General features: G+C 43.6%; 1 protein-coding gene across 11 annotated transcripts in view; it reads right to left on the bottom strand.

The window, feature by feature from the left end:
- Window positions 1-15239, bottom strand: part of TMEM131 (transmembrane protein 131) — a 221942-nt gene that overhangs the window by 21852 nt on the left and 184851 nt on the right. For 10 of the 11 annotated variants that reach the window (XM_089922708.1, XM_089922712.1, XM_089922710.1 and 7 more), the window contains 6 exons: window positions 13091-13242; window positions 12546-12688; window positions 11403-11589; window positions 10158-10343; window positions 9191-9349; window positions 8227-8804 (listed from right to left, as the gene is read on the bottom strand). In XM_089922708.1, the coding sequence (XP_089778834.1) occupies window positions 8227-8804; window positions 9191-9349; window positions 10158-10343; window positions 11403-11589; window positions 12546-12688; window positions 13091-13242 (1405 nt within the window). The remainder of the gene's footprint in view (window positions 1-8226; window positions 8805-9190; window positions 9350-10157; window positions 10344-11402; window positions 11590-12545; window positions 12689-13090; window positions 13243-15239) is intronic. The other variant, XM_022599220.3, reaches the window with a different exon arrangement.

Raw genomic sequence — 15239 nt, 5'->3', positions numbered from 1 at the left:
ATGGATGCCTAACTGGCGACTGTGAGAAGTGGTACTTTATTGCTCCTTGTGTGTGTGCTTCTGGGGTAGGAGGCCTGAGAGAAAACAAGAGGTGCAAGTTAGAAAGTGGGCCCCAAAACCCACCTCACACTGCTGACAGGTGACAAGCACTCATCCAGACTCAGTGGGTGAGTGTGAAACCCTGCCACCCAACTCCGACAGGGGCTACTTTCTGCAGCTACTGCATCTCGGCGAGATGACAGGGTCAGCTCTCCTCAAAATGAGGTATCCGGTTGGTGGATGCTCTTAAAAATGGTCAGAATGAAATAGTTTCTTCATTACTTTAAGGCCTAATTAAGTATATATTTCCTAACAGTTGAGTGGATTCAAAAATCTTTATTGACAAAAACCATTTGTCCCCACCTGCAGGACCCCTGGGAGCTAACCTCAGAGGGTACAAGAACACGAGGCAGGCTGCTAAGTGTGTGCGACCGAGCACCACACCACCTGCTGCTGACGGGTCCGGCATCTTCACCTAACAGTGATGCTCTGACCCTTATGAGATAATCCAACCACAAGTGACTGTATATACACCCACAGGCCCCACAGATGCTGTGCGTGTGGGTGAGGCATGATGCGGTGGGGAGTTAAGATTCAACGTTACACGGCCAATATAAAGCATCTGTGTGGAGAACATTCCCGTTCTCTCTACAACAAAGACACAACGCCCAGTCTATCACCCAGTGTCCTCAGATTCCTCAGCGGGACTTCAATGCCAGCAAAGTCTGGTTTTTCAGATGAACTCTCCTGCCTCCTTTTCCTGCAGGAGAACTATATAACGATGCTTCCCTTTGGCCTCAGCCGCCAGGAAATTTGCAGCTCAATTTAACACTGAATGGTAACAACGAACTTTACTCTAGGTTTTTGTTGAGATAGCACCATAATTAAAAACAAACAGATAAAACATCGAAAAGGACTTTGTCTTTGATTCACTGTTTTACATGTGCTTTAATCCTTTAAACCACCACTAATCGTTTTAAAAGTAGGCAAAATATGAATTATCCGTTTAAAGAATACGCCCGACTCACTCAGTTCCTCTTTTGTCTTCACTAAGAAGCGAATAAAGGAATTTGTAATCGCTAGTTTGGGGCAAGTTGCTTTGGTTGTCTCTCTCCAACTTTAAATCGTTTCACTTAATGCCCACCCAAAAGAATTACTTCAAGACCATTTCGATTACTAGCAAATGGTTTCTCTGAACGTGTGCCGTGCCCGGCAGCTGTGGACCTAAGCCAGGCAATGACAGTTACACCTGACTGAAGGTTCGGAAGAATCTCTGGAGGATCATCCATTCCGACAGGAATCTGTCTTTCTCCTCATCTTTTGCCTGGTTAAAAGGTCTAAGTGAGGCCAATAAACAGTACAGACCAACATATGATTTATTTGGGTCAGTACTGGTCACGTAAGTTTACGTCTCCCTACTGGTTCTGAAATGATACGTCAATATGAGTATGATAACCTGAAACATACCAAAAGGTGCATATGAAGGAACTCTTCAGGAGTTCTTTAAGCTAAAGTAAATATTGTTTTCAAAAATCAGTAGCAATTCCCGTCTTATTTTGTCATATTAAGTTCTGTGCTTAGACAGTGAAGATACTGGTTTAGCCCACTAGAAGGTAGAAAAGAATTTTTATTAAGTGAAAAAAATTTACATCTATCCCAGGAAAGGAATTACCTATGAATTTGCGGGCAGACGCATATTCTCTTTTGTTATAGTTTTCCTTGTATCCTTAGAAGGCCGTACATACCTTCTGAGGCGCTAAAGCAGAATAAGGGACACGGGACTGAGACAAAAAGGCCGCACAGCCATAACCTTACGCAGCACACAGAGTTCAGTTATTTAGGGTTTTCACAGAAGTATCATGTTCGATTAGATTTTGGATTTCTTTATTCTAGAAATAAAATATCATGGATATTCTACAGCAAACTTAATACAACTCAATGCTGGGAAAGGATAGCTTCTGTCTTCCCATTTAGGCATTTCTCTCCACTATCTTTAAGGGCAACTCCCAGCTGCCCAAAAACCCACTAGATGGACATTACATGAAATTCCTAAAAATCTTATATGTTCTGATATAATGTTATAAGTCATATTTCTAGTTATTACTTTAAAATGTATATCTCAGAAATAACTAAATTTCCTTGTCAATTGCATTGTTATGAACTTTCATCAAATCTTTAACCGTGGTCATTTTTAAGTCCTTGTCATTTACAGACAGTTCTGGGTGCACTCTGATGCTTTTGCAGAAATGTTCCTGTAAAAGGGTTTCATCTTCAAGGAATTCATGGAAAAGACTGACAAGTACAGGTTTCTGGTAACTGACTCTACTGCTGAACTGAATGAATAAGCGTTTTCAGAACTCTAGTGGAAAACTGATGAACTCATAAAAGTGCTAACGAAAGATCGAGATGAAAAAAATTAATTACATGGGACTGAGTGAACTGATTATATTTTTTGTGACTGTTTGAATAAAGCAAAAACAAAAACAAAAAACCTACTAGATGGGCCCAGCCCCAAACCACCCCCCAAAAACATTCATTGGTTACATTCCCCTAGTGAGTGGGGCTGTAATGGCTCAACACAGGTTATCCCAATCTCCTGCAGATACTGTTAAATAGAGAATCTGATTCGGCACTCTGGGTTGGGGCCCAAGATTCGACATTTCTAAAAGCTCTCAAGTTACGTCACTATTGCTGATCCCTGGACTTCAACTCTGGGCAGCAAGGCCTCAAAACACTTACCCAATACCCTCTCTTCCAGGGCGGGGTGGGGAGGGCTCCTCTATGTAGGGGCAGCCACCGTACTTCCTGTCCTGGTGGCAAGCTGACCCCAGAGGGCCTGCTTCCCCAGAGCCTACGCTAGCCCTTCTCTCTGCTCACTCTCGTCCAGCGTCTCTGCCTTTGTTGGGTGAATCAGGTTACCTTCACTCCAAGTGCTAACTACCTTGGCCTGTGGGGCCGTACACAGTAATAGAGGAGGGAGCAGAAAGCTTACCAGCCAAGCGCCGGGCTCCACCAGGACCTAGCAGATGCCCTGCTTTGCAGTGAGGAGTGTTTACAGTGGATTTTAGTTTCAGCTCTAAGTCCAGTCTGTCTGTTCCCTTGGTGGGCGGCCCAGAGGCAGGAGGGGTGACCCATCAGATCTGCACCCCTAGGACCCTCTACACACACTCTGCCCAGCCTCGACAGTGGAGCCTGCACAACCCCCAGTGTTCACTGAGGAGCCTGGCAGTGACTCATGGACACCTTGGACTCTCAAGCTCCCATCATCCAGGCCCAGGCCTGGTACAGGTCGGGATGACTATCTCTATCAGTCACTCTGAAATCCCAAAAGCTTTCAAAGCTTTTTCTCCCCAACTCACTTAGAAACAAAACCTCTTTTGGTGGCACAACTGAACTGAACTGACATGAAGCTGCTTTTACGGTCTCATTAATCTCATGGCATGTCATCGTATACCTTTCTGAAAACCTGAATTCCAAAAAAGGTGGCTCTCGAGTGTTGTATAAAGGACGGTGGACCTCTAGGTCTGTGGCCTCGCTGGTGCTAATGGGCTTTACTTCCGTTACACCCCCACACCTCACTTCCAGGCTGCACCTGAGGGCCTGTTACTGCGCGGAACTGCTTTTTCCCCCAAACCCTAAACCCTCACGCCTCCTTTTCACACCTTGGTCTCCTCTCATTCCCTTGCTTCCATCATCCCTGTAACTTGACTTGTTGGAGCCCCAGCCCTTGACTTGTCCATTCTCCCTGTCGGTGAGCCTCCTTCTGTGTTAAGGTCCTGCTAATTCCGCACAGCGTGGCACGCCCATTGTTCTCCTGCCAACGCCCCACGACGTTCTCAGCCCCGGTCTCTCTGCTGTCCTTGCCCTGCAGGGCTCCAACCACCCCGTGTTCACTCTTCACCCGTGGGCTGCACAGTCAATGGAGAAAGAACGGCACAAGCGTGAGGGAGGCCACAGTGACCCTCAGCTGGGTCCCCAATGTTGCCCGAGAGACTGCTCTGCAAATCCAATTCCCATGTCCTGTGGACTCCCAGCCTACAGAAATCTCAGCTATTTGAGGTCTGATCATTCCAGACTTCCTCTACCTTCTGTTTCTACCCTACTGCTTCCCCTTTGGCCTCAGAAGCTACCAATCCCTCTGCGTCCACGCGCCTGTGGAACAGGTGCCCTCGTATACTCTGTGGAGCTGGGTCCCACCCACCCACCTCCCTGGGTATTGGGTCGCACCAATTACCTACTCAAATGCTGCTCCTCCTTGTGGAGGAGGTGGTGTCGTGCAGCTGCGAGCTGAGGGTTCGGGTTGGGCCTGGGCTTGGCTCCTGTGTCTGCCTGACGTAACCCTTCTTAGACTGGGCTTCCCCCCTGCAAACAGGGTCAGCGCAACGCCAATCACCCAGGTGCCCGAGGCACTTGCGGTCGTGTCTGGAACGTCAGGAAGCGCTGACAACACCGCTGCTCTCAGCTCTACCCCCCTTTCTGTCCTTGGCCCACAGATATTTTCAAGCAACATGTTCTCCTATTTTTTTTCTTCACTAAAAATACTACTGCAAGATATAGGCATCTTTTTTTTTTTGGTTAAAAATCAAAGAACATGGAAACTACAGATTAAAGAGTAACCTCCACCCCTCACTCACTGGGCCCTCACATGCACACCAAGAAGCGGCCACTGGTAACGGTCTGGTGTGTCAGGTGCTCTCCAAGCCACAGTTACCTGGCTTCTAGGCTCACTTCACAGAGACTGTTCCTGCCAAGGTCCTCCAGGCTCTATGGAGCTTGGTTCTCCCTCTGCTCTGGCCTTGCTGGGACATGCCAACCACATCTGCTACCTGCTTCCTGTCACACTGTCTGCTGGCCTTGTCCTCGGGATTCTGTCCTCAGCTCTCTGCTTATCCCATTCCTAACCCTCAAGACCGAGTTCCAAGCAGACATTCCCGCTGGGATATGCCACAGCCAACTGCAACCCAGCAGCCTAGTGATGGCAGCGCCATTTCCTGCCCTAAAAACCACAGCGGTGCCTACCCCCTACCATGTAAGTAGAAGCTATTCTCTCCACTTTAAAGGTAACAAACGGAGGCTCAGGGAAGTAATTTTCTCCAAATCACACAGTTAGTAAGTGGCAGAGCCAGGATTTGATCTGGGTCTGCCTAAAGGTAGAGCCTGGCCTTGTGAGCCCACATCACTCAGCTTCTCCCCACCTGAGATAAAGCTGCCCCTCAGACTGCCAACGGCAGAAACAAGGGTGGCGGCAGATCCCACTGTTTCTGCAGTGAATGCAGACACTGAAAATGGCTGCACCAGGTTCAGTGCGTTCTCAGGTTTTAACCCTCAGTCCAGCAATGGCCCCTGTCCAGTCCCCAGGACTCGCGTGTCACAGGAGGAGAAGCCACAGAAGTACAGAATCTAATGACTGCCCAGCCGTAGGGCCCCTGCTCAGGCAGCCATGAACAGAGGGCATTTCTGGGTCCCATCTCCCGGGAGGAAAAGTGACTGCTGGGATGACTAGAGAAGTGACTGGATGGCCTGCAAGCCATCTACCCAGAGAGGGCAAGAGCAGGGAGACCCCGTTCATATGAAGAAGGGTCTTTCTGAACAGTCTCCAAAAGCCAGACGTCACTGAAGCTCATTACAAGGAAGATTTCTTTGAGCTACTGGGAAGGGCAGGGGAGAGAACAGGGTGCTTCTGAAAAGAGAAGGTTCTTTAATGTAAACACGAGACTATTTTAGCAGGGGCGCTGGGGTAAGCTTTAGAGAGATGATAAAGGTTCCACCTGGCTAAGAGCCTATGGTTTTATCATCTATCACTTTTGCAACCCCAAGATCAAGGCCCAACTTTTTTTTTTTTCGCGGTACACGGGACTCTCACTGTTGCGGCCTCTCCCGCTGTGGAGCACAGGCTCCGGACGCGCAGGCTCAGCGGCCATGGCTCACGGGCCCAGCCGCTCCGCGGCATGTGGGATCTTCCCGGACCGGGGCACGAACCCGTGTCCCCTGCATCGGCAGGCGGACTCTCAACCACTGTGCCACCCGGGAAGCCCCCAACGCCCAACTTTTAAAGTTCTTTTAAAAGACTGAGTTTCTACATGTATGTTATACTTCAATAAAACCACTTATTGAAGAAGAAAAAAAACACAACTAAGATCTGGCTCTTTCCTTCTTTCCACACAGCAGCAGTGGGAAGCCTACCAAGTGGGGTGGCCGCTCATGTGAAGCTGGTAATCACTGTCTCCTTGTGGGCTCAAGAATCACTAATAATGTGGTACCCACGCTCCATCATTACACAGCTTTTAGTAGGTCGACTCTCGGACCACTGTGAACAATAAAAAACATGTTTAAATTTTAAGTTCTAGATGAATGGCCCTGAAAAGAAAAACGGGCCTATGGTGGTGTTAGAGGGCTATCTTAGACACAAGCAACAAGGTGCTCACTTCGACTGCCAGAGCCTCTCTTTGTGGTAAGAAGGGATAATATATGTTTATTTTATTCATGCTCTCGATAGGAGAAAAACACATTATGTAGCTTGATCTAATTTATAAAAGGAACTTTAAGCATTCATTTAATATTACTGTAAAAATTACCCTAAAATATGTAAGCTCTATTAATAATGAGATAACAACAAAAAAAGATTTCTATGAAAGAAGTTAAATATTATTCAAGACTTTCTACTGTTTTAAATATCCAAATGCAAGTAATTCTAAGAAGACCATATAGAACTAGTCTTCATATCACTGGAACTAAGAAATTCTCTAAAAGAAGACTCTCGGATTCTGGGGCGTCAGGTTTCTTCTGGCCTCTCAGGGCTGCCAGGTTCCCTATTCCCCGTGCAAACCAAAGGCAAATACTCCTTGGTACCTCAGTGAGGGAGGGACTTAAATAGGCTTAGAGTAATGTATTAGCATGGTTGCCACAGGAGAGAGAGGAAGATGCAAAAAAGTTCAGGCTGTAAAGGGAATAAACTGAAATATAGCCAGAAGCCATTCACTATTTTTCACATTTTGATTCTGGAAGTTACAAATTAGCCTGCCTATGTATGTGTGGTGCGTAGACTTCAAAGAAGGCAGCCCCACGTTATGCTCTCGTGGAACTCTCTCTCCTGGGTGTGGCTGGACCACAGTTCTAATGAGAACACTGCAGAAGTGATGGGGGGTCACTTCCAAGAGTAGGTCACAGAGGACCACGACTTCTGTCCTGCCAGCCTGTTCTCTTTCTTGCCTTCCTACTTGCTTGCTCTGGTAAAGCCAACAACGGCTTTGAGCTGCTCTATGCAGAGGTGGCTGGCCACAGTCAGGAAGGAACCCAGATCCTCAGTCCACCAGGCCGTGAAGAACTGAATCCTGCCATCAACCACCTGAGCGAACCTGGAAGCAGATCCACCTTCAGCTGAACCTTACAAAGGCTTCAGCGCTGGCCAACACCCTGACTGCCGTCTTGTGAGATCCAGAGAAGTCGGCTAAGCTGCACCCAGATGCCTGACCCCCAGAAACTGTGAGATAGTAAATGGTGGGGTTTTAAGCCACTAGGTTTTGGGGTAACTGTTACTGAGAAATGGATAACTAATACAGCATGAAGAACTCTAAAGCAGGGGTCAGCAAACTTTTTCTGGAAAGGGCTAGACAGTACATATTTTCTGGTTTGTGGACCTTACAGCCTCTGTTGCAGCTGCTCAGCTCTGCCACTGCTGCAGCACAAAAGCAGCCACGGACCGTGATGAACGAACGAGCACGGCCGGGTCCTGATAAATCCTTCTTTACAACAACAGGTGATGACTCGGCCCACGGGCTGTAGTCTGCCAGCCCCGCTCTAAAGCACAGCTTGTGCAGAAGCCCTATTTTTGAGTTAAAAGGCAGATGATCTCCGTTCTGTTAGAATTATTTTAACAATTAAAGAGCTCAACCCGCCACAGTAACACAGTAACCACACGCCGTTGAAAAGGAAAACAGCAGATGCCCAATAACTTCCTGAATTTGGCAAGTAATCTAAGAAATACAGATATCTTTTATGACACATGGGTACCTCTATCTGCATCTTGATATGGAAAAGCTGAAGTCCAAGAGCAGAGATGAACCTGGGCCAGAAGAACACCTACTAAATTAGCTGCTCATCACAACTACGATCACAGTAGCCCCTGCAACACGCGCTGGCTCTCCCCTCACACGTCACGCTTTCCTGGCCGTGAGAACCCATGATTACCTTTGCTTTTCGACAGTGGTGAAGGCGGCTGCTCTGCAAACACTTCCAGGGCTGGGGAGTCGTGGTGGTCGAAGTCTTTGTCCAAGGCTTCGATGAGACTGGTGATGTCCGAGTCCTCCGAGCTGTGCCGTGTGCTGCTGGGGTGCTCTGGGTGGGACGGGTGTGTGAGGGGTGCGGGGGACAGCCTCTCGGGCTGTGGCTCCTGATGCTGAGGCACTGGCGGTGGCGGTGGTGAGTGATGCTCCAGCGGGCTGTGGGCATGGTGCTGGCTGCCGTGCTGGCTCTGTTTTGCCCCCTTGGACTTCCTGCCCGCTGTGTGACCCTGGGCCACGGCATGTGAATCTAAGACCAGGGCGCTGGCTTTGCTCGCCGACTGGGCGTTAGTCCTGCTAGAGGTACTTGCGCTGCTTTTGGCTCTGACGTTTTCCACGTCAGCTGAGTTCCTATTGCCGTGACTGCTGTGTGGGTGGACTGGTGGGCCACACTGCTTATGACTCCCTGCGCTGGGTCGGGACGCCGAACCGCCTGTTCCACAGAACCCCCTACTGTGACTGGGGTCACAGCTGAGTGTGTTCAAGCTGAAAAAAGGACCAACTGAAGATCAGTAATAGCAATCTACAAGATCTAAGATTAAAAGCATTACTTCATCAGTATAGCCACCATAAATATGAACTACCCGAAGGAGAAAACAGCAAGAAACAGGATACTTTCCACAACTGGACTGGGTCTGTTCTAACTGACAATATAGGAATTGAGGTATTGATACAACTGAGAATATTTTAACCCTTATCAATATAATAAAAACATGGCATTTGCTATGAGTTCTTAGTAACAGAGCAGTATACGCAGGGTATTAAAGATTTTTCCCCCTGAGCAAAGATGAAAAGAAGAAACTTATTTTTTCTTTTAATTACATCGGCCAAATCTATATATTGGAGAATTTATTTCCGGCAGGTGAACATACTTTCCTTCAGATGAAATACCAACGATTCTCCTGAGATCAAATGGTCTTCCCACATCAAAGGGCGGGTTTGAGGCCTCAAAGGATAGTCGCCTTCGAAATGGCTCCCAAATTCCTTGAGCTTCTAAATAGGCTGTTCCAATTACCAAAAGAAACAGTGCACTGCAGGGGTACAGAAGGTGGAGAATCGGGGTTCATTTGTGAGTGCAAGAGTAACAAAATGTGACATTAAAGGCAAGTTTCTTCGTAAAGTACAATATGATATAAAAAACAAAATGCCTGTGACATGACAAAAGAGCATTATGGATGAAAGGTTGCACACTGACTTTTCTAGAATGCCAACGTACACGGAGGCTCGTACGGAGGAAATAATTATTTGTATCAGAACAGACACTGGAGGGTAGCTTTTCTTTTACCAAGAAGAAGAAGCTCTTATCTTTTCTTTTACTTCTAACTCTCTAGGCCAACTCTTTTCCCTTAAAGGATGTGCAGGGTAACTATGTAAGTTAATTCAGAGGCGAGGATATCTCATTCTTAAAAAAACATAAAGAAATATGCTGAAAAAAGGATGAGGATGTTGGCGGTTTAAAACACATTTCTCATGAGTTTTATATTGCTTAGGTATGGCTCAGGAAGAATAAGCTATTATGTTGAGTACATTACAAATGCCCAAATCGAGTAACCACCTGGTAAATTATGCATGTTTTTTTCCTTCAAGAAATTAACCTGTACTTAATTTGTATAACAAATTTCAAAGGTAGAAAAGACTCTGGTTTATCGTATATGCCACCCAAGAAGGGTTCAGTTCTGACTGCTCCCACTGGTGTATGTAGGCTTGACGAGAGAGGTCTGCCTGCTTTGTTCGTTGGTGCATCCCCGGCACTCAGAACAGTGACTGGCACGTAGTGGGCCCATGATAAACAGTGTCAAGTGATGCCTAAATACTAATCTCGAAAGAAGACACAAGTACCTCATTATTCCTGAGATGATGATGTACAGAGCCAGCTCCCAGTTGGGCCTGGGCAGGGCTTCTGCACAGGTTGCTAACATATGGTAAGGAAGGGATGCATTCAATACAAATACGAATTCAGAGCCACTGGTTGTTACAAACTTCAGTTCACGAATAACTCTAGAAGCTGTGAAATCAGGAGTAAACCTAAAACGGAATGATGGCAGTGAGACTAAAGTTTTTAAAACTATTCTGCAAACAGTTTAAATATAATGCCTTTGAAACAGAACACAGAATTTTAGAGTTTGATACATTTATTCAACTTTCTCATTTTAAGATGGACAAAGTATTGCCCTATGAGGTGAATAACCAGAACAACTATATTCTGTGGATAATTGGAGAAGTGACATAAAAAGAGAACAATAGTCAGCTTCCCATGGTCATTAACTAGGAAAGTAGTCTCTGAGCTTCCTTCCCTTCCCTCCTCCTTCCTCCTTTATTTAATCCACACTCTTCTCCTACGGTGCATTGCCACTGCCTTTTTGTGTGTGTGTGTGTGTGTGTGTGGAGAACCACCCTAGCCCTACTGATGTTCATCGCCTGCAGCACTGCTTTCTGCCCTAATTATATTATTTTTATTTTGTTAACTGTACGCTCCGCAAGCACACGCTCTGCACGTTGAGGAAAGGTGTCTTATTCCTCACGGTACCTTCAGGTACCAAGTGTATGCCTTACATGCAGTAATGTAGTTACTTATAAAGTAAGTGTCCACTGAAGGTCATGAAATTATCATTCTATTAAGGGGACGGAAGTTTACATTTTATTATATAAACTTTATAACATAACAGGTAATCAGTTGTTAAAATATGCTGCAACTATTGCCGACGTAGGCATTAAAACTGTCTTCTGACCAAAATATCACACATTTGTATACACTGCACAACACAGAAAAACTGCATGTGTGTAACACAGGTGTCTGCTCTGCTGCTGAGACTGAATTTATAGTCAGTTTCCTACACAATCTTGAAAATAATTTTGAAACTGGTTTCTAAGACTATCTGATCCACTTTGGAGTTTCACAATTTTGAAAACAAAGATATGAAGAAATAACCAAAGATTAAGTGAAGAAAAAAATCAAATGAATATATTTGTGGATAAAGACCTTTTTTTGTGAGTATGCAAACAATTTTAGCATAAAGTTTGAACAACTCCAGTATAAAGTTAATGAGAAGTTAGTGATTTGTTATCGTATGAGAAAATACTTACAAAATGATTATGTCTTTAGAGGCATTGGCACTCAGTGCAAATTCTTGACAATTGACAACTTTAAAGCCATATCCCTCGCATGAGTACCCACTGACTTCAATGGTTTCTATGTGAATTTGAAGTTGTCCTGTATTCTCTACTTTAAATGTTCTTTTCAATGTGAAATTTGGTTCTCTTAGTTTCAAACCTAAAGGAAAAAAGTGAGGAGTGAGTATAAATCTTGCTATCCTGTGCACCAGGTCCAAGTAATGATAATACCTTCTTTACGAATGTATCCCAGAGATTATGAACGGAGCCCCTCAGGGCAAAGAGATCAGCCATTACCCAGGTTTCATCAGGAAGTATTCTACTTTGTTAAGTCATTTTAGATGGCAGAACTTTAATTTTGCACTAAGTCCCCTACATACGAACGAGTTTAGTTCCAAGAGTGCGTTCGTAAGTCCAATTTGTTCATAAGTCCAACAAAGTTAGCCTAGGTACCTAACCAACACAATTGGCTATATAGTACCACACTGTAATAGGTTTATAATACGTTTCACACAAATAATACATAAAAAACAAACACAAGAAATAAAACATTCTTAATCTTACAGTACAGTCCCTTGAAAAGTACAGTAGTACGGTAAACAGCTGGCATACGGGGGCTGGCTGCAGTACCAGCTACATCACCACTGCTTTTACAGTTGCTTCTGGACATCCTGGGCTTGAAATAAAGGTACTGCACTACTGTACTCTATACAGTACTGTAAAGTACACAAAAGCACAACCACTTGTAGAGGACGCACGCACATGACAATGTGCGCCAGACACGTGAACTAACTTACGTGATTGGACATGCAAACGCATGTTTGCATCTTTGAAAGTCTGCAACTTGAAGGTTCATATGTAGGGGACTTACTGTGCTTTATTTTTCACATTCAGAGTAAATCATCTAAGGCATGCAATGAATACTGACATTTCAAATTTTTTAAGATCCAAACCAAACAACTCTGAAAGCAAGTCAGGGTGTCTTCTTAAAATCTCAAGTATCCATCATTAATATACACATGTGTACATGTAAAAATACTGTTCTTGTTTTTGGAATTTTTACTGTTGACAACAAACGCTGAAATTTGTGCCCTTGGATATGACAGGAATACTCACTGTCTGTACAGTCTTTTAATAATGCTTCTGTGATTTTAAAGCGCAAGGAGCTCCCTGGACCTGGAAGCTTGCCTGCGACCCTCAAGTTCTCAGTTGTTCCTTGTCCTTGGACCATCACAGCATCCATCACAGTCAGGTTATTTCTATGTAAGAACAAGAACCACAGATTTTCCTCCCATTAAATTTGCACAATCTTTTGATCTATAATTTTTACTGTTACTTTATAAACCATGTAAAAATTAATACACTAAATTTAATGGTGAAGCATTTGCACTTGAAAAAATTTTAAATGTTTACACAAAGAGGAGGAAGAGTTTTTCACTTTGAAGAGTCACACACGGTACAGGAAGACAGTATTCAGGTCTTCTAGCTAAAAATATCACAAAGGTATGTTTCATGAGGCGTGGTGTGTGTGTGTGTATTTCGGGCAAAATGAATACCCTATTTCAGAAATAAATTAATGCAAATATTAATATTGAAACGAATCAGGAAAGGACTCTATGTAAGTACTAAAAGTCACCCCACACTTAAATCACAGAACATACCTGATTACGATTAGGGAAGAAACAGTTCTATTGTGAACTGGAGTAAACTTTACTTTGACAGATTTCTTTTCTCCAGGTTTTAAAATTAGGTTTAAAATTAAATGTCGGGAGAGGCCCTCTGTAAATCCCGTTGAACTCTGCAGTGGATGAGCCTTGAATCATTGGGTAAACAAGCAGGAGTCATTAGTATATTCTCTGGAAAAGTTTTTTTCCCTTTACCCCATCCACAGCCCAGTATTAGTTTCTCGAAGTGATCAACTATATAAACAATTTTATCCCTGATCATTTAGAGGCTGGATGGCTGGCAAGCAGAGCTGGGCAACCAATGATGACACTTTATATTCTGCATTAAGTCCCAGAAAGGGCTTTGCTCCCCAGGTCACCGAAGTCTTCATGTTTGTACTAAGCACTTGTTTTTGTGTACAGATCTTTTTATTTTTAACTTTAAAAGTTTTGAAACATGACACAAAAACAGAAAAGGACACAAACCTAAGAGATGAGTAGCTCAGTGTTTTAGCACAAAGCAAACAGCTGTGTACTGAACACCCAGCACCCCGAAGTCCTACTGGTGCTGCCCCCACTTTCAGTCACTGTTTTTCTGCCCCTCCCCTCAGACAGATATCAGCTGGAGGATCTTAAGGTTGCATCATTTTATTTGTAAAAATATTTCCAATTCATATCAAGCTATCTTTGAATTTTATTTTGAAAGCTAAGCCCATAACTACTGTTTCATAAACACTTGATGATTTAAAGTTCAAGTAATAGCTTAGTTTAATAATCAAAATATGACTTCCTGACAGTTATAGATAAAATTAAAACACATTTGTTTTTTATTTTAAAAAAAATCATAGTTCACATATAAGGTTACACTGTTCTGATTTCAAGTAACGTTAATCTTAAACTTTTTGGGGGGAAGGGTTGGTAATACTTGGGTATAAATGTCCATGGCTCTACATGGTTCTGCTAACTTGTGAAAGGAGAGTGCATTTTGTATGATTTTTCTACTATATACAGACCTATCTGCTTCAACAGCATGATTCTACAAAATAACTTCATAGCCAATAGACTTTGTGAAGCACACTACTTTTTAATTCTCACTTCTGAGGCAAATATTTTTTCCTACATCGAAAATTCTTCTCTGTCCATGTCTACTAGGACAACAATCTTTTGACTGCTCCAAAATGGTTGGTAAATAGGTTCCCTTTTAAATGAACTCTTCTGAGTAATTGATGAACACGTTATACATTATACATATATTCGCCAAAACAAATTAAACTCTGATGACTTGGAAAATACTTCAGGATGTTGTAATGCCTCTGGGATATCACTAAGGCCCTCAATAATTCTCAGTCATTGTTGTAGTGGTGGTTCTTAAAAAGGGATTCATGGACTCCTGGGGATCTCAGAGGTCTTTTCAGGTGTCAAAACTATTTTCAGAACACCGACAGACATTCTTTGCCTTTTTCACTGTGTTGACCTTTGCACTGATGGTCAGCAAAAGCAATGGTGGGAAAAACTGCTGACCCTTTAGCTAGAAGCAAGGCAGTGGCATCAAACTTCCCTAGTAGCCACTGTCTTCCTCACTGCCATGTACTTGCAGTTAAAAAAAAAAAAACCCCAAAACTGTTACTGATTAAACAGTAATAAATATTAATCTTATTAAATCTCAACCCTTGAGCACGTGCCTTTTTTTGTTTTTGGATCACTGTGTTTTGTCATTTGTCTCTAGGTATTTTTTGATTTCCTCTTTGATTTCTTCAGTGATCTCTTGGTTATTTAGTAACATGCTGTTAGGCTCCATGTGTTTGTGTTTTTTACATTTTTTTCCCTGTAATTTATTTCTAATCTCATAGTGTTGTGGTCGGAAAAGATGCTTGATATGATTTTAATTTTCTTAAATTTACTGAGGCTTGATTTGTGACCTAAGATGTGATCTATCCTGGAGAATGTTCCATGTGCACCTGAGAAGAAAGTATAATATGCTGTTTTTGGATGGAATGTCCTATAAATATCAGTTAAATCTATCTGGTCTATTGTGTCATTTAAAGCTTGTGTTTCCTTATTAATTTTCTGTCTGGATGACCTGTCCATTGGTGTAAGTGAGGTGTTAAAGTCCCCCGCTATTACTGTGTTACTGTCGATTTCCTCT

Source organism: Delphinapterus leucas, chromosome 13, assembly GCF_059928025.1.
Source record: "Delphinapterus leucas isolate spDelLeu-1000000601 "Yukka" chromosome 13, BTC_Dleu_Yukka2, whole genome shotgun sequence".
NCBI lineage: Eukaryota > Metazoa > Chordata > Mammalia > Artiodactyla > Monodontidae > Delphinapterus > Delphinapterus leucas.
This window is presented reverse-complemented; position numbering and strand designations above follow the sequence as displayed.